Source organism: Portunus trituberculatus, chromosome 46 (genome assembly GCF_017591435.1).
Source record: "Portunus trituberculatus isolate SZX2019 chromosome 46, ASM1759143v1, whole genome shotgun sequence".
Taxonomy (NCBI): domain Eukaryota; kingdom Metazoa; phylum Arthropoda; class Malacostraca; order Decapoda; family Portunidae; genus Portunus; species Portunus trituberculatus.
The window spans coordinates 19,058,920-19,080,977 of record NC_059300.1 but is presented as its reverse complement, the minus strand read 5'-3'; the positions used below and the strand labels follow the sequence as shown (position 1 = coordinate 19,080,977).

Genomic DNA, 22,058 nt, shown 5'->3' with positions numbered 1-22,058 from the left:
GGGGGAAGTTATACACTGCTGGCGACCTCTATTTCTGTAGTATTATTTGTCTACTAATAGGGGCTGGGTGTGCAAGGCTCAGGGAAGGGATTGGTACATGCTGGCTGATAGAGTATCTAGCCGCCTCTCAGAGCAGCTGTGACGCTGTGAGGTAACAGCAGTCTATTAGAGTTTGCACATTTTCAGCAGAAAGAACCTGAGTGTTGCGGCTGCTGAGAAATATATAGTGTTGGGGACCCTGTGGAGCGTCATACTCCCCGGTGAGCAGCAGTTAACTGTAACAATATATATATATATATATATATATATATATATATATATATATATATATATATATATATATATATATATATATATACAGTGCTTACTCCAATTTTGCAAGAAATGGGGCGGCATTGTGAGTCGCAAATTTGGAAATCGCAAAATTGGAAGTATTATTCCTATGGAAAAAATTGAATATGGTGGACCCCTCATCCATGGTCGCCTAAGTTTTTCAATATTTTCCTAATATTTTGCCCATATTTATATCACATATATATATTGAGCCAGGTATCTTTCCATATGAATGATCACAGTGTTTGTACAATGGCTACGAAAATAAAAAAATCTGTCCACCATAGGTTTTTACAGCTTTTTCAATTTTCTTAGTTTTTAAACACCATTCTCACAGTTGATTCTCCCACACCAAATTCTCTGGAAATATCACAGTTTCTTTTTCCATCTCTTTTCATCTTAATTATCTTTATCTCTGCTCCAAAGTTAGCCTAATGTTTTTCTTGGTTGGTGGCGCCATGTCGCACAAAGTTGAGCACAAGGATTCCTCCAAATTTGCAGAGAGAACTCCGTGGAGGTGTACGTAAACAAATGGAAGGCGGGAGGGAGCGGGGCAGTGTTGCCAGATGAGCTTCATTGAATTACTGCCAGAATTTTATGAAAACTAGCCAAAAATCACCAGACTATGATAAATATAATATAAACATGATAATAATATAGTGTAAGATGATAAATATGAATAAATTAATAAACTATTGCCTATATAATACAGTAATATATAATTTGCAGGAACGCTCTCTCTCCCACCACCACTCACAATACGGGAGAAAGGAGCAAGATTTTTAAAATGGCAATTTTTGTTCCTTGGTCGCAAAATTGGCGTATCGCAAAATTTGAACTCGCAAAATTGGAATAAGCACTGTATATATATATATATATATATATATATATATATATATATATATATATATATATATATATATATATATATATATATATATTTTTTTTTTTTTACAAGAAGGAAAACTCACCAAGTGCAACAGAAATTGTGACTATTGAAAAAAAGGCCCATTAAGGTGTAGGTCTCTGAACAAGGTCAAAGGAGTTAACAAAAAGGATAGAATAAATGTCTGAAATGAGTTCAGGTCAGAGATAGATGGAAATGCAGGAGCAGGTACGGAATCCCACAGTTTACCAGAGAAAAGGGATAAATGATTTTAAGAAACTGGTTTACTCTTCCATTATATAGTTGGACAGAATAGAGAAAAAGTCACGTGCAGCTAGACTGTGGGAGGAAGAGAAGCATGCTGTTAGCAAGATCAGAAGAGCCGTTGGCATGAAAATAGTGCTGTAGGATACCAAGAGATTCAATATTCTGGTAGTGAGAAAAAAAAGCTGAAGACAATCAGTCCAAAGAGAGGGGTGATTCCACACCATCAAAAAAAAAAACTGATTGGAATCTTCACAATACATGTGAAGCTTACTTTATACATGGAGTTAATAGTTAGGGGTGAGGAAAGCAGTCAAAGGCAACTCAGAATGCTTAACTTCATAGTAACTGTTTTGGCTAGAGAAGAGACATGAAATTTCCATGTAAGGTAATATGTATAGGACGTACAGACCAAAGATGTTGAGTGTCATTGAAAGAGGGGGATAATTGTCTGGAAGACTGAGTTGATAGATAGCAGAATTGAGATTTTAGAAAGATCAAAAGTCAGGCATTCTGTGGCTTCCCTGCATAATCTCTCAACCTTTCTGAAGGATTGGCTATCTCTGAAAAAAAAAATTATATATATATATATATATATATATATATATATATATATATATATATATATATATATATATATATATATATATATATATATATATATATATATATATATATATATATATATATATATATATATATATATATATATATATATATATATATATATATATATATATATGAAATATGTATCTATCTATAAAGTAAAGACTGACCAAGGGCAACAAATATTGTGATAAAAAAAGATCCTCTGAAGTGCCAGTCCCCAAACAAATTGAATAGAAAATAATTAGGAGACTCCAAAGGATGGAAAAGGAGTAATCCTTTTTTATTATTATTATTATTATTTGTTTATTTATTTATTTATTTATTTATTTATTTATTTATCTATTTATTTATTATTATTATTATTTTTTTTTTCATGAAGAATATATATGTAGTTAGATGTATGTAGTTTTGTGTGAAGAAAGAGAGTTGTCTTTAGAGGGCAGGCTGAGATTGCCCTCTATGTTGTGAGACACAAAGGGAAACATTCAGTGAGGTCACAGCTGACTTTAATGATAAGTTCATAACACCCCCTTAACCAGCACTATTAGACCTGACTGTGAGTAATTATTATTTTAGCAGGTGTTTATTTCTCCATTTTCTTCTCCTGTTTCTATAGCACCATAGTTTTAGTGCTTGGATGGCATGTTTGACCACAAACATGAACAATGATCCCACTGAGATGTTCACTAAGCTGTAGCAATATTGCTTTATGATCACCAAAGGAAGGTCACAAGAGGAAGAAAGTGATGTTCAGGTTAGAAAATGAGTGATAATCTCAGAGTACTCACACAAACATACACACACACGTCTGATATTAAGGTTAGAAGATGAAAGTGATAATCTCAAAGCATTCACACATTTTTGAGCTGAAGGAAAAAAAATCCAAACAAGTTTTGTGTGAGAGAGAGAAGAGAGAGAATTAGCAAAAAATATTGTTGTTCAAGACAGTATACAGGAGTTGGACCAGGAAATGGAAGAAGTGATTAGGTTGAGAAGATTTAGTGAAGGGGGTAAGAGACCAATGAAAGTGAGATTGAGATTGCAGGTGGTGGTGGAGATAATGACAAGAAAAGGGAAACTGGCTGATGGTACTGAATTTAATGATATATGGATGAAAAGAGATATGAACCTGAAGAGGGGGAAAAGGAAAGAATGCTAAGAAATGATGCTAAGGAAAAAACAAGAAAAGGACAGAGATTGAGAAGAAGAATTTCTACTGGAAGGTTCTAGATATGAGACTTAAGAAGTGGTATCTTTGGAAGAAAAAGGATGTCATACAAGAGGCAAGAAATTAAGAATGACTTATACTAATATACATGGCTTGTTATCCAGTGTGTTTGAGGTTTGAGACTATTTGAAGGAAAATAGACCAGATGTAATGTGCATAGTAGAAACAAAGCTAAAGGTGGAGATCCATATTAGCTTTAAAGAAGAGGGATATAATAGCTGGAGAAGAAACAGGAAGGATAAAGGGGGAGGAGGAGTGCTAATAATGGTTCATGATAATATATGTGTGGAGGATGTGCAGTATGGTGATGGCATGGCAGAAATAATGGGAGTAACAGTCAAGATAGATGAATTGAAAAAAAAAAAAGATGATCATAGTTATGTATGTACCACCTAAGACAAATACATTGAGAACACAAGAGCATAAGGAAATGCAAGGAGAGTTGATTAAGTGCTTAGGTAATATGATAAGAAGGGATGGAAAAATACTATTAGTAGGAGACTTTAACTGTAAAAGAGTAAACTGGAGAGAGATGGAAGTAATGGGTAACACTGGATCTTAGAGCAAGGAGGTGTTACAGTTAATTATGGTGAATACACAGGATCAGTGGGTGGAAGAATCAGCATGGTACAATGGGGAAAAAAAAAAACATCATTGCTTGACCTAGTATTCACAAAGAAGCCTGAGCCCTCTCCCAGCATACAATACCTTAGTCCAATGGGAAGAAGTGACCATGTAACATTAGTATTGGAAATGCAGGAAGAGGATGGGATAAGACACAGAGAAGACTAGAGGAAAGAGAGATTGAATTATGCAAGAACAAATTTTGAAATGTTAAGATAATTTTTTTGGTGATATAGATTAGAGTAACATTATGAATGGAAGGACAATACAAGGGAAAATATGAAATATTCCTACAAAATATATATATATATATATATATATATATATATATATATATATATATATATATATATATACAGAAAAATGTAGAGTGGCATCATCAGCATAAGAGTGGATAGGACAAGAAGTTTGGTTTAGAAGATCATTGATGAATAATAGTAAGAGAGTAGGCGACAGGACAGAACCTTAAGAAACACCACTGTTAATAGATTTAAGAGAACAGTGGCCATTTACCACAGCAACAATAGAACAATCATAGAGGAAACTTGAAATCAAGTTGCAGAGAGAGAAGCATAGAAACTGTAGGAAGATAGTTTTGAAATCAAAGCTTTGTGCCACACTCTATCAAAAGCTTTTGATATGTCTAAGGCAACAGTAAAAGTTTAATCAAAATCTCTAATAGAAAACCCAGAAGATCACCCACTGGTAGAGCTGCCTTGACAAAACCCATACTGGTGATCAGATAGAAGATTGTGAAATGATGGATATTTAAGAATCTTCCTGTTGAGAATGGATTAAAAAATTTAGATAGACAGGAGATTAAATCAGTAGAACAATAGTTTGAGGGAATAGGACAGTCACCCTATTTAGAAACAAACTGAATGTAGGCAAACTTACAACAAGATGGAAAGGTAGAAATTACTAGACAGAGTTGAAATACCCTCATCCCTCTCATGCTTATGATAGCAATACCAGGCATATGGTAACTGTATGATTACTAAGTACACCATAATTCAGAGTTTTCATGGTACTAACACGCAATACTTCTACTCTTGTTATGTTACCAGATGTGCAAAATCTTTAATTTAATATTTTTTACAAAACTATATATTCTTGCTAATATGAATATATTCTATATTTATGTAGCTATTATTTCTGTAAATCTATAATACCATATTGTAAAGATATTTTCTCATGATTATAATAATTTTGAAATATCGCCAGAATGAATTTCCTTCTTTGCTTATGGAGCCTGGAGAGATATGGAACACTGACCACTATCAGCTGCAGGTGAAGAAGACAGTCCTTTATGGCACCTGGCTGAAGCACTCATCCCTCACCATCTCTTCAACTGTGAGTATTAGTAATGGCAGTGATTCTAGTTTTAAAAGTAGAAGTAGCAATGGAACTATATTTAGTAGTGGTTGTAGTAGTCATTATTTTAGTGTTGAAATTTAAATACCCATTAGTGACATGATATTAAAATCAAACATTTTGTGAAAATAAAGAATATTGGATGCTTAGAAAAAAAAAGGAACCAAATCATTATTTAATAGAATGAGCTAAAGCAAAAATTAAAGCAAAAGATAAGTTCTCAATGCAAAGGTGAAATAACTTTCTTAGACTCATATGGATAGTGTATCGAAAGACAAAATACGTATGTATTTTCATAGACTACTTCATGAATGCCAGTGCTTTATGAACAGGACTTGCATTGTATTTGAGATGGAAGTCAAGATCCAGCAAATTGCAGAATCTACTTACATATAGGCAGTTATCTACAATATACACTTGCAAAAAAAAAGATAAACCAAAGAAAAGGAAAACAAAACATCTGCCTCATTTAACCACCCACCATTAATCACCAACTAACCCAATAGGGAACATGGCCTTAAAAGGTAAGGAAGAAAGGATGTATAAATCTCACCATCAAATCTATACTCGCTGCCATTCCATTCTCTTCTGTCAACTCATCTTGCAAGTCCTATCTTCATGTGTTATTTTGTGTTAGGTAGTTGGGCCACTGTTGGGAGTGACATCTACAGTAATTGTGTACTTTCTCTGTTAGGTTTACAGTGTTTAGAGTGTGTTCTTTATGTTCTCTGTAGACAACTGTTGCTTTTATCCAGTACTACCGGATACAAGCTTTTATTAGCTTGGGCTCTGCTGTAGTTACCTGATCATGCAACTCAAGAGATGCAACCTACATCAGGCTTTCCTTTGAGGACCCTGACACATGCTCAAATCCTAAGTGGGACCTCCCATCAGTCTTGATTGCTTGTTGACTCCCAGATCATATCCTTCCAGTACCACTACCCTATCTTACCACTGCTACCACCCAAATGGTTGATGTCGAGTCTCCTCTTGTTGGGCTTGCACTGCCATTGTGGTAAATGTGTCTTCCATGGTTATACTGCCTCCTGAGCTCTGAGCTCTTGTTTTCATTCTTTTTGCCATCTTTTTTTCTTCTTTTAATGTAAGAGGGAAGACTGACCAAGGGCAACAAAAATTGTGATAAAAAAGATCCTCTGAAGTGCCAGTCCCCAAACAAATTGAATAGAAAATAATTAGGAGACTCCAAAGGATGGAAAAGGAGTAATCCTTTTTTATTATTATTATTATTATTATTATTATTATTTATTTATTTATTTATTTATTTATTTATTTATTTATCTATTTATTTATTATTATTATTATTATTTTTTTTTTCATGAAGAATATATATGTAGTTAGATGTATGTAGTTTTGTGTGAAGAAAGAGAGTTGTCTTTAGAGGGCAGGCTGAGATTGCCCTCTGTGTTGTGAGACACAAAGGGAAACATTCAGTGAGGTCACAGCTGACTTTAATGATAAGTTCATAACACCCCCTTAACCAGCACTATTAGACCTGACTGTGAGTAATTATTATTTTAGCAGGTGTTTATTTCTCCATTTTCTTCTCCTGTTTCTATAGCACCATAGTTTTAGTGCTTGGATGGCATGTTTGACCACAAACATGAACAATGATCCCACTGAGATGTTCACTAAGCTGTAGCAATATTGCTTTATGATCACCAAAGGAAGGTCACAAGAGGAAGAAAGTGATGTTCAGGTTAGAAAATGAGTGATAATCTCAGAGTACTCACACAAACATACACACACACGTCTGATATTAAGGTTAGAAGATGAAAGTGATAATCTCAAAGCATTCACACATTTTTGAGCTGAAGGAAAAAAAATCTAAACAAGTTTTGTGTGAGAGAGAGAAGAGAGAGAATTAGCAAAAAATATTGTTGTTCAAGACAGTATCCAGGAGTTGGACCAGGAAATGGAAGAAGTGATTAGGTTGAGAAGATTTAGTGAAGGGGGTAAGAGACCAATGAAAGTGAGATTGAGATTGCAGGTGGTGGTGGAGATAATGACAAGAAAAGGGAAACTGGCTGATGATACTGAATTTAAGGTGGAAATTCGTTAATTTGGTCAAAAAAATTGAAAAATTGGAAACTTGGTACTTGGGTTCGTCTCTGGAGAGGGAAGCCATGGCCGAAGTTGCCAGGCACATAACGCACTGCTTACCTGGTAATGGCGGGTTTAAAGGGCCGGCCCTTTCAATACCCAAGCGTGCATACGCCCCTTTTTCTTCTAGTCTTTGTTTTGCTTGTATTTATTATTTTTTTTGAGCTGTTTTATTTATTTTTGCGTGATGTACGATAGTTTAGTATCAGGCAGTGAGGGTGAGGAAGACGCTACTCCCTCAGTACCAATCGATACAGCCTTAGGGAGTGCACGTGCATGCAGCCTACCTGTTGATCGTATTTTACACGTGTTGGGTTCCCAAATTGTGACAATGACGTGTAAGGCCATGATGTAACATGGCCTGAAACTATCTAAACAGCCACTACCAGCCTCCAAGCAGTTGTCAAGGGATTATGTAAGTACATATCTGAGTTTGGTACATATTGGAGTGAGTTTTTTTTTTTTTTTATACCATGTGGGCTTTTCATGGGAATTTATGGGCTAAAGGGGATACTTTTTAGGGTACCTCCTATCTTAAAGCCCACCTGCTAGGAAACCGTTGCCCCAGTGAGGAAGCGAGTTATGTGGGGTTTTGAAGATGTTCACAGAAAATGCGTTTTCTCGACTTTCAGTTTTTCAGCATATACTGTTGAATAACTTTTTCAGTAATTGGTCAATTTCAAAAATTTTGCAGCAAATGATCAACAACCTCATCTTAACAAATGCTAGCATGATAATGCATGAACTCACTCAAATAAATTTACAACAGGCTTATAAACTCAAATTTTGATGAAAAAAAGGTAACAATTTGGTGTAATGAAATTGTTATAACATAGATTATGTGTATGCCGATGCTAACATTTATTTGTTGTTATGTATATTATATGTGGTTAAGAGGAAATTGCCACACTGTTATTAGTTTTGATTTTATAATGGTATTTTGAATTATTTTCTTATCGCCAAAAAAATATTTATTGCAAAAAAACTACGCCACATTTGTGTACCAAATTAACACTGAAGACGTACACCATAAACGTACACCTTGTGTATAAATATTATTGAATTCGGTGAAAAAATAGCAATTGGAGAGCCAAAAAACCGATATTGATATCGAGTCATCGAATTACCACCTTAATGATATATGGATGAAAAGAGATATGAACCTGAAGAGGGGGAAAAGGAAAGAATGCTAAGAAATGATGCTAAGGAAAAAACAAGAAAAGGACAGAGATTGAGAAGAAGAATTTCTACTGGAAGGTTCTAGATATGAGACTTAAGAAGTGGTATCTTTGGAAGAAAAAGGATGTCATACAAGAGGCAAGAAATTAAGAATGACTTATACTAATATACATGGCTTGTTATCCAGTGTGTTTGAGGTTTGAGACTATTTGAAGGAAAATAGACCAGATGTAATGTGCATAGTAGAAACAAAGCTAAAGGTGGAGATCCATATTAGCTTTAAAGAAGAGGGATATAATAGCTGGAGAAGAAACAGGAAGGGTAAAGGGGGAGGAGGAGTGCTAATAATGGTTCATGATAATATATGTGTGGAGGATGTGCAGTATGGTGATGGCATGGCAGAAATAATGGGAGTAACAGTCAAGACAGATGAATTGAAAAAAAAAAAAAAAGATGATCATAGTTATGTATGTACCACCTAAGACAAATACATTGAGAACACAAGAGCATAAGGAAATGCAAGGAGAGTTGATTAAGTGCTTAGGTAATATGATAAGAAGGGATGGAAAAATACTATTAGTAGGAGACTTTAACTGTAAAAGAGTAAACTGGAGAGAGATGGAAGTAATGGGTAACACTGGATCTTAGAGCAAGGAGGTGTTACAGTTAATTATGGTGAATACACAGGATCAGTGGGTGGAAGAATCAACATGGTACAATGGGGGAAAAAAAAAAACATCATTGCTTGACCTAGTATTCACAAAGAAGCCTGAGCCCTCTCCCAGCATACAATACCTTAGTCCAATGGGAAGAAGTGACCATGTAACATTAGTATTGGAAATGCAGGAAGAGGATGGGATAAGACACAGAGAAGACTAGAGGAAAGAGAGATTGAATTATGCAAGAACAAATTTTGAAATGTTAAGATAATTTTTTTGGTGATATAGATTAGAGTAACATTATGAATGGAAGGACAATACAAGGGAAAATATGAAATATTCCTACAAAAATATAATGAAGGAGTGAAGAAATATGTATCTATCTATAGAGTAAAGAAAAGTATACATGCTTGGTACAATGGCAAATGTATAGAAGCTACAAGGGAAAAAGATAAAGCTTGGAAGAAACTCAAAAAGCAGAGAAATGATAACAACAGAGAACAGTATAAGGAAGTGAGAAATGAATATGTATTATAGTAAGGAGAGAGGAAGAAAAATACTATGAGAAAGATGTGGTGCAAAAAAGCGAAGATGAAGTCAAGCTTTCCTACAAATGTATAAATAGTAAGATGAAGAATAAGGAAACAATTGAAAAAATATTTAAAGGAGGGAAGACATACCAAAAAGCAAAGGAAATGAGTGAATTAATGAATGAGAGCTTCAAAATTGTGTTCACTGAAGAAGAGGAATAGGACATTGCATTACCAAGGCTTACAATAAATCATAGTGCATAAAGAAGATATTGGAAGACTACTATATATATTTTTTTATGCAAGAGAGAAAACTGGCCAAAGGCAAAAAAAAGAAATAATAAAAGGCCCCATGGGTTGCCAGTTCCCTTAAAGATCATAAGAGTTATCCAGAAATGAGAGGCAAATGTCTTGAAACCTCCCCCTTGAAAGAACTCATGTCGTAGGAAGATCGAAATACAGAAGCAGGTAGGGAGTCATAGTTTACCAGAGACAGGTATGAATGATTGATGATACTGGTTAACTCTTGCATCAGGGAGTTGGACAGTATAGGGATGAAAGGATGAAGAAAGCATTGTGAGAGCAAGGCCACAGGAGGAGGGGAAGCATACAGTTAGCAAGATCAGTAGAGCAGTTACCATGAAAATAACGATAAAAGATAGAAGGAAATGCAACGTTTCAACTGTGAGAAAGAGACTGAAGACATTCAGTCAGAGGAGGAGTGTTGATGAGATAAAAAGCTTTTCATTCCACCATATCTAATAAAATTGTGTGAGTGGAATCCCTTCCAAATATATGAAGAGTACTCCATACAAATACAGATAAGGGCCTTATATAGACTTAGCTGTTGGAGGGGCGAGAAAAACTGGCAGAGACGCCACAGAATGTCTAACTTCAATGAAGCTGTTTTAGCAAGAGATGAGATGTGAAGTCTGCAGTTAAGATTATGAGTAAAGGAGAGACCGAGGATATTCAGTGTGGAAGAGGGAGACAGTTGAGTGTCATTGAAGAAGAGTTGTGTCGAGTTGATAGATGGAGAAATTGAGTTTTTGAGGCATTGAACACTACTAAGCTTTCTCTGCCTTAATCAGAAATCTTAGAAAGATTGGAGGTCAGGCATTAAAATTATAGAAGTACATGAGACTTACCATAGGTCAGTTGAAATGTGCTTCGGATTTTGCGAAGCAAGCCACCGCTGCTGGAGAGAGCTTTCACATGAGATACGCAAAGATCAAGGTACTGGCAGACTTTAAAGAACTGAGAGCCACCCACATGCCACAAGGTCCCTAAAATGCCCGTCGGAAAGCTAAACCCCAAATTCAAAAGCCCATCTTTCCGAAGGGTGGGAGTGGAGGGCATGTGAAAGCTCTCTCCAGCAGCGGTGGCTTGCTTCGCAAAATCCGAAGCACATTTCAACTGACCTATGGTAAGTCTCATGTACTTCTATAATTTTACTTCAGCAACCCACCGCCATTGCTGGAGAGGCTACACATGAGATTTTGAAGCCATGTGGGTGTACTCTCAGAACTACACAATACTTAACATTCTCCAAGTGAGTGATTGATAATTAAACAAACTAAATATGAATCCAAACTTCATTGTATGAAAAAATCCTCCTCCTTCCACAGATATGGCCCTTACAAAAAACATATAGTACATGTATAAAAAACAAAATAAGTCAATTGAGTTCCAACGCAAATGAATAGAGAAACCTGTTAACATTACAATACAGAATCCAGTATGGCCTCTTGAAAAGAATCTGAAACCTGAGTGATCTCCTTATTATAGTGTTTAGCAAAGGTTGTCTCCTGAGTCCAACCCGCCTTAGATAAGATAATGGGAACTGGGACGTCCATGGCTTTGGCCTTGGAAGCAGAGGCTGGTCGAACACTTCCAGCCGTGAATTTCTTAGTATTGATACCACAGTCGGCAAGGACAGTCTTAATCCACCTTGACACTGTATCTTTGGAAACACTTTTATGTGGCTTCACCAAACTGATGAGGAGTTTCCATTATCCTTCCCAAATTCCTTTCTCAGATTCTCCGTTCTGTTAAGATATTCCTTCAAGGTATTCACAACACAAATTCTAGAATCAGGTAAATAAGCATGAAACTTAAGCATTCTAACATTAAACTTAGGACGGCACTGCTTAATGTTGCCCCTAACAAAAGAGATACAGAATTGTTGTCAACAATAGCATTGGAATACAATAATAAATGTAAGGTCTGTACTCGCAGCCTGAGTCAATGCCATAAGCATCACCAATTTCAAAGTTAAAGACTTCAAGGACAGGTCTGGTAATGGGCCCATGGACCTCAGCTTCTGCAATACTGGCTGCACATCCCAAGTTTCAGCATACCTAGGGCAAGAGGGTCTCAAGTTAAACACACCACGCATAAACCTATTGATAAGTGGATGATTCCCAGCTCTACATCCTTCCAACATAATTCCTAAAGCAGAGAGAGCACCTCTTGCCGTGTTAACAGACTCATACCCCACCCCTCTATGAAATGTCTCCGAAAGAAAATTCAAAACATTAGTTACAGAGGGAGTAGAGGATTGATATTCCATCTATCACAAAATGATGACCATCTGTTAATGTGTGGTCTATATTGTCGCATCGTACCTGGTCTCCACGATGCCATGATAATCTCTGTACCTTCTGACGATACACCTCTCCTCTAAGTTGTTGCCTGACAAAAGACATGCCATCAATTGGGTGTGGGTCATAATCGGATGTTCTTCCGCTGATGAGGGATGTCGTAGTACATTCGTTTTCTGAGTGATGAGCCTGGGGGGCCTTGACCAACATTTGCAGAAGAGGGCCCATCCAAGGTTGGGAAGTCCACATTGGAACAACAATCCACCCCTTTGCTCTCTCCTCCCTCATTTTCTGTAGACACCTAGTAATAAGAGAAAATGGTGGGAAAAGGTAAATCAGATCGAAACTGGCCCAATTTAATGTGAACGCATCCACATGCTCTGCTTCTGGATCAGGTGTCCACGAGCAAAAACAATCTATTTGCTTGTTTAAGCGAGAAGCAAATAAGTCAATGGAGGGAGTTCCAAAAAACTACACACAACTCCTTAAAAATCTTTGGATTAAGTTTCCATTCATGTCTGTCATTAAAATTACGAGAGGCTGTATCCGCCAACACATTCTTCTTTCCTGGTATGTGTGCACAAGTAATCCAGATGTCATTGGAAATACACCAATTCCAGATATCAATGCAGATAGAGTTACACACTAGTGATTTAGTTCCACCCATCTCATTAACATAAGCAATGGCTGTGGTATTATCACACATAACTTTAACATGGCAGCCTTTAAGCAAGTAAGCAAAAGATTGAAGGGTAAACAAGATGGCCTTGAGTTCCCTTGCATTAATGTGTAGGCAGCTTTCTTCTGATGTCCATTTACCATTGGTGGAATGCTTTAATACACAACCATCCCAACCTAAGTCTGAGGCATCAGTAAAAACTTCAACAGAAGGAGCAGGTCGAATAATTTTCCTAACTTGTGTCCCTACTTCAGAGATCCACCAACTCAGCTCCATTTTCATTTCCTTTGAGATAGTCATAACTTTGTCAAAGTTACTCTTTTCCACCTTTAATGCAACAATTTTGGCCCTTTCTAAAATTCTGTAATGAAGCTTACCTAATTCAACGGCCGGAATGGCAGCCACCAACATGCCAACTACCTGAGCTACTTCTCTGATCTTTGCCTTATTTCTACTGGCCAAGGATGAACAACTTTCCACAATCTTCTCCACTCTACGAGCAGGGAGTGTGACAGTCATGGCATCAGAATCGATGATGTTACCAAGATATTCTATGCGTTTCGTAGGCACCAAAACTGATTTTTCCACATTAATACAAAACCCAACATTTTGCAAAATCTCCACAGTATCCTTCAAACAAGCAACACAATCCTCAACTGAGTTGCTACACATAAGAGTATCATCTATAAAGGAAGTAATGGTGTAGCCTTTTAATCTCAAAAGAAAAAAACTGGCTTCAAAAGTTTAGTGAAAAGACGAGGGCCTGCAGAAACACCATTAGGAAGGCAAGTGAATTGGTATATCTTCCCTGCCCATTTAAAACAAAGATATTTTGCTGCTCTTCTGCAATTTTGACTGAATAATAAGCATGCTTCAGATCAACAGAAGCCATGAAAGCACCTGAACTGATTAGCCTAATTGCCTGCTCAAAATTTTCCATTTTGAAATGGTTGTAATTCATGAATTTGTTGAGTTTCTTCAAATTAAGCACCATCCTATAGCCACCCTCTTTTTTCTCTCTCAAGAAAACTGGCAAAATAATCTGGCACACCTGTCTGTGAGTCTCCTTGATAACCTTCAAGCTCAACAATTTATTTATTTCATTAGTCATAATAACTTTCTCCTCATCACTAAATCTGTATTCCACTTCCTCAGAAAATAAATGAGTAATGTTCTGTTCATCGATCTCAAGATGGCAATGTTTAACAATGTCCAAAATGAAAGGATCATTAGTAAGTTTGCACCACTCATCAATAAACTTGTGAAGCTGACCCGCTTCAAATTCATGCCTTACCTGAATTACTGCCGGGATTGTAGTGTCCCCGGCCCCTTGAGTTTTTGAAGAGGAGTTCCTCTGAGATAAGAAGGGCGGCTGTCCCCTCTGGTGGCAGGTTTGTGTAAACCGTACGGTTTAAACTGGGTTAACATACCCCGGAAAGCTGGCTTCCCAAAGAAACCACGTTGCTTGCCACCACTAATCTTCCCAAGACCTGGAGCTCCAAAATGGGAAGTCTTCTTGTTGGTAAACTTGTTTTCAGCCTCTCAGCCTCCTCAATCTGTTTGGTAGCTTGAGTAAGATCATCCCCAAACAGTAAGCCAGTCACAGGAGTCTTATCAGTGCATAAGTGGGCATACTTTTGGTTTATCTCACGTTTGAGGAAATACCGTCTATTCATATTCAGTTTAAAGTTAGCATGCCCTAACAACCCCAAGGCCCCATTAAGCATAGCCACCTCATGACCAATAACCTGATTGTGCTCCTCATTAGTAAACTTGTCCAGAACAGTAAGTGATTTAACAATGATAGTGGCAGCCTTAGTTATATCCTTGCCGACTTCCTTTAGTCTGAAATCAGCTTTCTTTGCCTCAGTGGGTAGGGCATCCAGCACTTGTGAGTTGCACTCGACTGGAATAAGTGCCTTACAGTTTCTAGGACGTTTAGAAACCTCATCTGCCAAAATCTCCTTATGGTCTTCATCTTTCAAACCATGAGAAAACCAGTGATTCACCATTGCAGCAATCGGTTCTTCAATAGCTTCAGAACAGTCATCCACGGGCACATAGGCCTTAGCTGCTTGTAACAGAATACTGCCAGAAGGAACCTCATCTTCAATCTCACCTTCTTCAGCACTCACTTCTTTTGACCTAAACCCAGAAAATTCACCAGAGGTAGAAGGGGGATGGGAGGCAGAAAATTCATGAGTACCACCTAAGTCCTGTGCTGGCCCTTACCAACACTTGCACTGTCACCTCTGTCACTCTTAAGTTTATTCACATCCTCTTGAAGTACAGCCAAAGCCTCCAAAATCTTGGATAAAGAAGTATTGCTAACTTCTCCAGACTGGCTAACTGGTGGTCGGGCGTCCATCTTAGACACACGATCACTTGCAACGGCATCCTCACCAGCAGAGGCCCCAGACCGTTGAATATTCTTCCTCGTCTTATGCCTAGTGGACGAATAGAGTCGGCTTCCACGAGAATGTGAGGAACCGCTTCTTGGAGGTGTAGAACCACCCGAGGAAGACATACTGATGTACCAAACACCTTCACAACGGCACACTTCTGTCACATGTCCCGCTCCTGAGAGATAACGGGAAAAAACACAGGCACAATACAACACCCACAAGACCACAAGTAAATAACAATAGTCAATGAATAAATGACAACCTGCTCCAAGTTTGGATAACAGGTAACAAGGGTGCATAACCTCACCTTGGTCCACACCGTGTCCTCCCGCTCCAAATGGATAACAGGAAAGGAACACCAGGCACTCTTCCCGCTCCAACGGGATCACGGGGTAATAAAGTAAGGTATTAAATAAGTGCCAACCCGCTCTGAAAAACAGATAACGGATAACCAATCCCAAAATGGCAAACTGCAGCTGCAAGACAAACACGTCTTGCCTGTACCAAGAACAAAGCGTCACTGCCGGTACCTTGATCTTTGCGTATCTCATGTGTAGCCTCTCCAGCAATGGCGATGGGTTGCTGAAGTAAACTAAGTTAGAATTCAATGCCAGGAAATGTAGCATAATTAAATTAGGAAAGAGTAAGAGAAGACTGGTATGGAACTATCTGATGGGAAAGAAACAAATAATGAAGACTAAAGAGGAAAAAGATCTGGGAGTATTTACCTAGTTGTATTGTACAGGGTTCGAGTGAGGCTCGTAGTGTCCTGTCTTCATATCTCCATTTATCTAATTCTTCCCTAAAGTTATGCACATTATGTGCTGTAACAACTTCATTATTCAATGCATTCCATTTTTCCATTATTATGTGTGGTAAACTGTATTTTCCAATATCGTTTACACACTGCCTCATCCCTATCTTCTTTTCATGTCCTCTTGTCCTTTCATCTTCTGTCAACACTGCCAGGTCTTCTTTGTCAATCTTTTCAATATCATTTACTATCTTATACATTTTTATTAGGTCGCACGTTTTCTTCTATCTTGTAAGTTTGACAGTCCCATTTCCTTCAGTCGTTCTTCATGTCTTGGGCATATCATACTTGTGATGATTTTTTTCATCATATCTTTATCCATGTAATGAAATGCCACTCTTATATTAGTCAACATCTTATATGATAGTCTAAATATCTTGCTTATGTTTTTATCAGGGCTCAGATTTGCTTGTATGATCACAAGATCTTTTTCCTCTTTAGTCTTCATTATTTGCTCCTCTCCCATCAAATAATTCCATACTGGTCTTCTCTTATTCTTTCCTAGTTTCATTATGTGGCATTTCTTGGCATTAAACTCCAATTTCCACTTCTTGCTCCATTTATAGATCTTGTTTATATCTTCCTGCAACAGCAGACAGTCCTCTCTGGCTTTGATAACTCTTAGCAGCTTTGCATCATCAGCAATTAAATTTATATAACTGTTTATTCCAATGTGAATGTCGATTACATAAACTTGAAACGTAATGGGGGCTAACATTGACCCTTGTGGCACTACGCTAGTTACTTTAACACAGGACGAGTATGTATCTCTGATCACAGTTTTCATTTCCCTATTCTTCAAATAATCTCTTGTCCATTCAAGCAAAGTTCCTTGCATTCCTCCTATGTTCTCTAGTTTCCATGAGACTTTATCAAAAGCCTTTTTAATGTCCAGGTATACTGTGTCGACCCATCCATCTCTATTTTGAAGTCCTGCAATAACTCGAGTAGAAGGTTAACAAGTTTGATATACATGATCACCCTGTCTTGAACCCAAATTTTCTGTTTGATATGACTTGCTCCTCTTCTAGAAATTTAACCCATTTATCTTTGATAATTATTTCACATAACTTCCCTATGACACTTGAAAGTGACACTGGTCTGTAGTTTAGTGGTTCAGTTGCCTTTCTTCCTTTAAATATTGGTATTAAGTTGGCTCTCTTCCACTCTAGTGGAACTTTCCCTTCATTTATTGAACTTTTAATTTTTTCCCAAATTGGATCCAGTAATTGCCTTTTACATTCTTTTAACACTCAGCCTGATACACCATCTGGCCCCATTGCTTTTCTGACTTCCAACTTATCCAGTAATCTTCCAATATCCTCTTTGTGCACTGCAATCTCCTGTAATCCTTGGCAATCCAATGTCCTATTAGGTTCTGTGAAATCATCATCTGCAGTGAATACCGTTTTGAAGCTCTCATTCATTATTTCACACATTTCCTTCTCTGTTTGGTATGTCTTCCCTTCTTTAATTATTTTTTCAATTGTTTCCTTATCCTTTGTTTTGTCATTTATAAACTTGTAGAAAAGTTTGGGTTCATCCTTGCTTTTATCCACTACATCCTTCTCAAACTTTCTTCCTCTCTCCTTACTCTAATATATTTATTTCTAGTATCTTTGCACTGCCGACTATTATAGTCATTTCCCTGCTTTAAGAGTTTCTTCTATGCTTTATCCTTTGCCATTTTTGCTTGTATACATCTAGCATTGTACCAAGCATGTATTTTTTTTCTGAACTCTATAAACAGGAACAAACTTTTTTACGCCTTCATTGTATTTCTGTAAGAATATGTCATATTTCTCTTGTACAGTCTTCCTGCTCATAATATTACTCCACTCAATATCAGCAAAATAACTCCTTAATTTTTTCAAAATCTGCTCTTGCATAATTTAATCTCTCTCCTCTATAGTCCTCTCTATAACTTATCTCATCTTCCTCCTGCATTTGCACCTCTAATGTCACATGATCACTTTTCCCCATTGCACTAAGGTATTGTATGATTGGAGGGGGCTCTGGTTTCTTTGTGAAAACTATGTCAAGCAACGATGGTTCTTCTTCCCTCCTGTACCTTGTTGACTCCTCCACCCACTGGTCCATTGTATTAACCATAGTCAGCTGTAACACTTTCTCACTCCATTGCCCAGCATTATCCATTACTTCCATCTCTCTCCAGTTTATTTTTTTTACAGTTGAAGTCTCCAACTAAGAGTATTCTTCTATCTCTTCTTATCATGTTATCTAGGCACTTTAACACCTCTCTGCATATCTTTATGCTCTTCTGATCCCCATGTATTATTAGTCTTTGGTGGAACATATATAACTATAATTTTTCTTTTCTTCAAATCTTCTGTTGTGATTGTTACTCCCATTACTTCCACCTTGTCCTCACCATATTGCACATCCTCCACACATATATTATCATGAACCATTATTAGCACTCCTCCTCCCCCTTTATCCTTTCTGTCCCTCCTCCAGGTATTATATCCATCCTCTATAAAGTTGACATGGATCTCTTTTTTCAGTTTTGTTTCAACGATGCACATTACATCCGGCTTTTTCTCTTTCAAACAATCCTGAACTTCCAATATACTTGATAACAACCCATCTATGTTAGTATAAGTCACTTTTGATTTATTGCCTCCTCCACGACCCTTTCTTTTTTCCTTAGGTACCACTTCTTTAGTCTCATATCCAGAACACTCCAGTAAAAATTCTTCTCTAGCTCTGTCCTTTTCTCGTTTTTTTCCTTAGCTTCACTTTTTAGCACTTTCTCCTTTTCTCGTTCCTTTAAGTTCATATCTCTATTTATCCATATTTTCTTGTGATTGACATCACATCTAGCCATAATTTCCTTTACAGCCACTTGAGACACTTGTGTGTGTATGTGTGTGTGTATTTATTTACCTATTTGTGTATTACAGGGCCCAAGCTAAGCTCTCTGTGTCCTGTCTCCTTCTCCATTCCTGTCATATCTCTCTTTCATCTGATTGACACACACCGCGTCAACGACATCACTGCTCAGTTTATTCCACTTATTAATGCTACGATGCGAGAAACTGTATTTTCTCACATCATTTAGACAGATGTCTTTTATTAGCTTTTTTCCATGTCCTCGGAGATGAATACTTGTGGTCACCTTTATCAACTCTCTGTCCAGTATGTCAATCTTGTTCACCAATTTATACATAGTTATCATGTCTCCTCTTGTTCTTCTCTCTTCTAATGTGGTCAGCCCCAGCTTCTTCAGTCTTTCCTCATAGTCTAACTCCCTGAGTCCTGGTACCATCCTTGTTGCCAGCCTCTGTACCCTTTTTACCTTCTTCACATTTTTCTTCATATGCGGTGACCAGACACAAACTGCATATTCTAACTGGGATCTTATTAAGGTACATAATATCTTCATCATTCCTTCATCTAAGTAGTGGAACGCAAGGCCAATATTTTGAAGCATGTTATATGTTTTCCCAAAAATCTTGTTAATGTGTTTCTCCGGTGACAGTGTTTTGCACGGTTACTCCTAAGTCTTTCTCCTCATTGGTCTCTTTAATTTTCTCATCACCCAGCCTGTAATCCCAGTTTGGTCTGTATCTACTTCTTCCCATTTCCATAACATGGGTACGTCTTGTCTATATTAAATTCCATCTGCCACTCCTTACTCCACTCATATATTTTATCAAGATCTTCCTGTAACTTGTTACAATCTTCCACATTCTTTACTCTCCTCATAATTTTAGTATCGTCCGCAAACATGTTCATTTAACTGTCAATTCCTAATGGCATATCATTAACTTAAATAAAAAACATAATGGGACCAAGCACGTGTGTGTGTGTGTGTGTGTGTGTATTTACCTAATTGTATTTACCTAATTGTAACATACGGAAAAGAGCTATGCTCGTGTTGTCCCGTCTCCATATCTATTAATGTCCAGCTTTTCTTAAAATCATGAATATTCCTTGCGTTGACCACTTCCACGTCTAAACTATTCCATGCTTCCACCCTTCTATGAGGGAAGCTATATTTTTCACATCTCTCCTATAAGTGGCCATTTTAGTTTTTCCCATGCCCTCTCGACATTCTTCCATTCCACATACACAGATCTTCCCTATCCATTTTTCCATGCCAATCATCACTCTGTATATTGCTATCAGGTCTCCCTTTCTCTTCTGTTTTCCAGGGTTGGAAGTTGCATTCTTTTCAGTCTGTCTTCATAAGTCAAATCTCTTAAGTCAGGCACCATTTTGTTGCAGCCCTCTGTACTTTCTCTAGTTTCCTTATGTGTTTCTTTAAGTTCGAGCCCACTGTATTGTTGCATATTCAAGCCTCGGTCTTATCATTGCAGTAATTATTTTCTTCATCATTTCTTCATCTAGATATACGAACGCCACTCTTATGTTCCTCAATAAGTTCAATACTTCTCCAATTATTTTGTTTATATGTCTCTCTGGCGATAGGTCATTGGTAATTGTCACCCCAAGGTCTTTTTCTTCATGACTGGTTTTATGTCTTCATTTCCTATCTTGTACATACTCCTGATTCTTCTTTCACTCTTGCCAAACTCTATTTTCTTGCATTTTGTCGTGTTGAACTCCATTTGCCATGTACAGCTCCATTTCCATATTCTGTCCAAGTCTTCCTGGAGTAGTTCGCAATCTTTGTCACATCTCACTTTTCTTAACAATTTTGCATCGTCTGCAAATAGGCTCACATAACTGGACACCCCATCCACCATGTCATTTATGTAGACTGCGAACATTACTGGTGCCAACACTGATCCCTGTGGAACTCCACTCTCCACCAATCCCCATTCTGATGGTCTGTCCTTAATTATTGTTCTCATTTCTCTTCCTACCAAAAGTCTTCCATCCATTTTAGTAAACTGCCATGCACTCCTCCTACCATTTCAAGTTTCCAGATCAGTCTCTGGTGTGGTACCTTATCAAAGGCCTTTTTTAAATCCAGATATATTCCATCAGCCCAACCATCTCTTTCCTGTATTACATCTATCACCCTCGAATAGTAACATATCAGGTTTGTCGTGCATGAACGCCCTTTCCTAAAACCAAATTGACACTCACAAAGTATGTCATTTTCTCCAAGAAGTCTGTCCATCTAGTCTTCACCACCCTCTCACACATCTTAGCTACCACACTTGTAAGTGACACTGGTCTATAGTTCAATGGGTCTCTCTTGTTACCTGATTTATAGATTGGGACAATGTTAGCTCTTTTCCAGTCTTGGGGCACTACACCTTCCCTTAATGAGGCATCAATTACTTCACAAACTTTTTCTGCCAATTGCTCCTGCATTCTCTTAAAATCCATCCTGATACCCCATCAGGTCCCACAGCTTTTCTCACTTCTAAACTCCCCATCATGTTCTTGATCTCCTCCACAGTTACTTGAAACTCCTTCATAATCCCTTTCTGTTCCATTACCAGTGGTTTGTCAAAAGCAGTCTCCTTTGTGAATACCTTCCGAAAGCATCCATTCATAGCCTCTGCCATTTCCTGGGATCTTCACTGTATACTCCATTTACTTCTAAACTTTCAATACTTTCTCTATTTTTGATGTTGTTGTTCACATGTCTGTAAAAAGCCTTGGTTGGTCTTTACATTTATCAATTATATCCTTTTCTTGTTTCTTTCTTTCTTCTCTTCTAATCAACACATATTCATTTCTTGCTCTTTTGTAACTTTCCCACTGCTTAATCCGTCTTTTCCTTCTCCACCTCTTCCATGCATCCTCTT

At 37.4% G+C, this 22,058-nt stretch overlaps 1 protein-coding gene across 1 annotated transcript in view; it reads left to right on the top strand.

Annotated features, from left to right (window-relative positions):
• Positions 1–22,058, top strand: part of LOC123519891 (receptor-type tyrosine-protein phosphatase epsilon-like) — a 443,234-nt gene that overhangs the window by 410,773 nt on the left and 10,403 nt on the right. Inside the window, exon 23 of the mRNA XM_045281528.1 lies at positions 5,169–5,297. Within this exon, the coding sequence (XP_045137463.1) occupies positions 5,169–5,297 (129 nt within the window). The remainder of the gene's footprint in view (positions 1–5,168; positions 5,298–22,058) is intronic.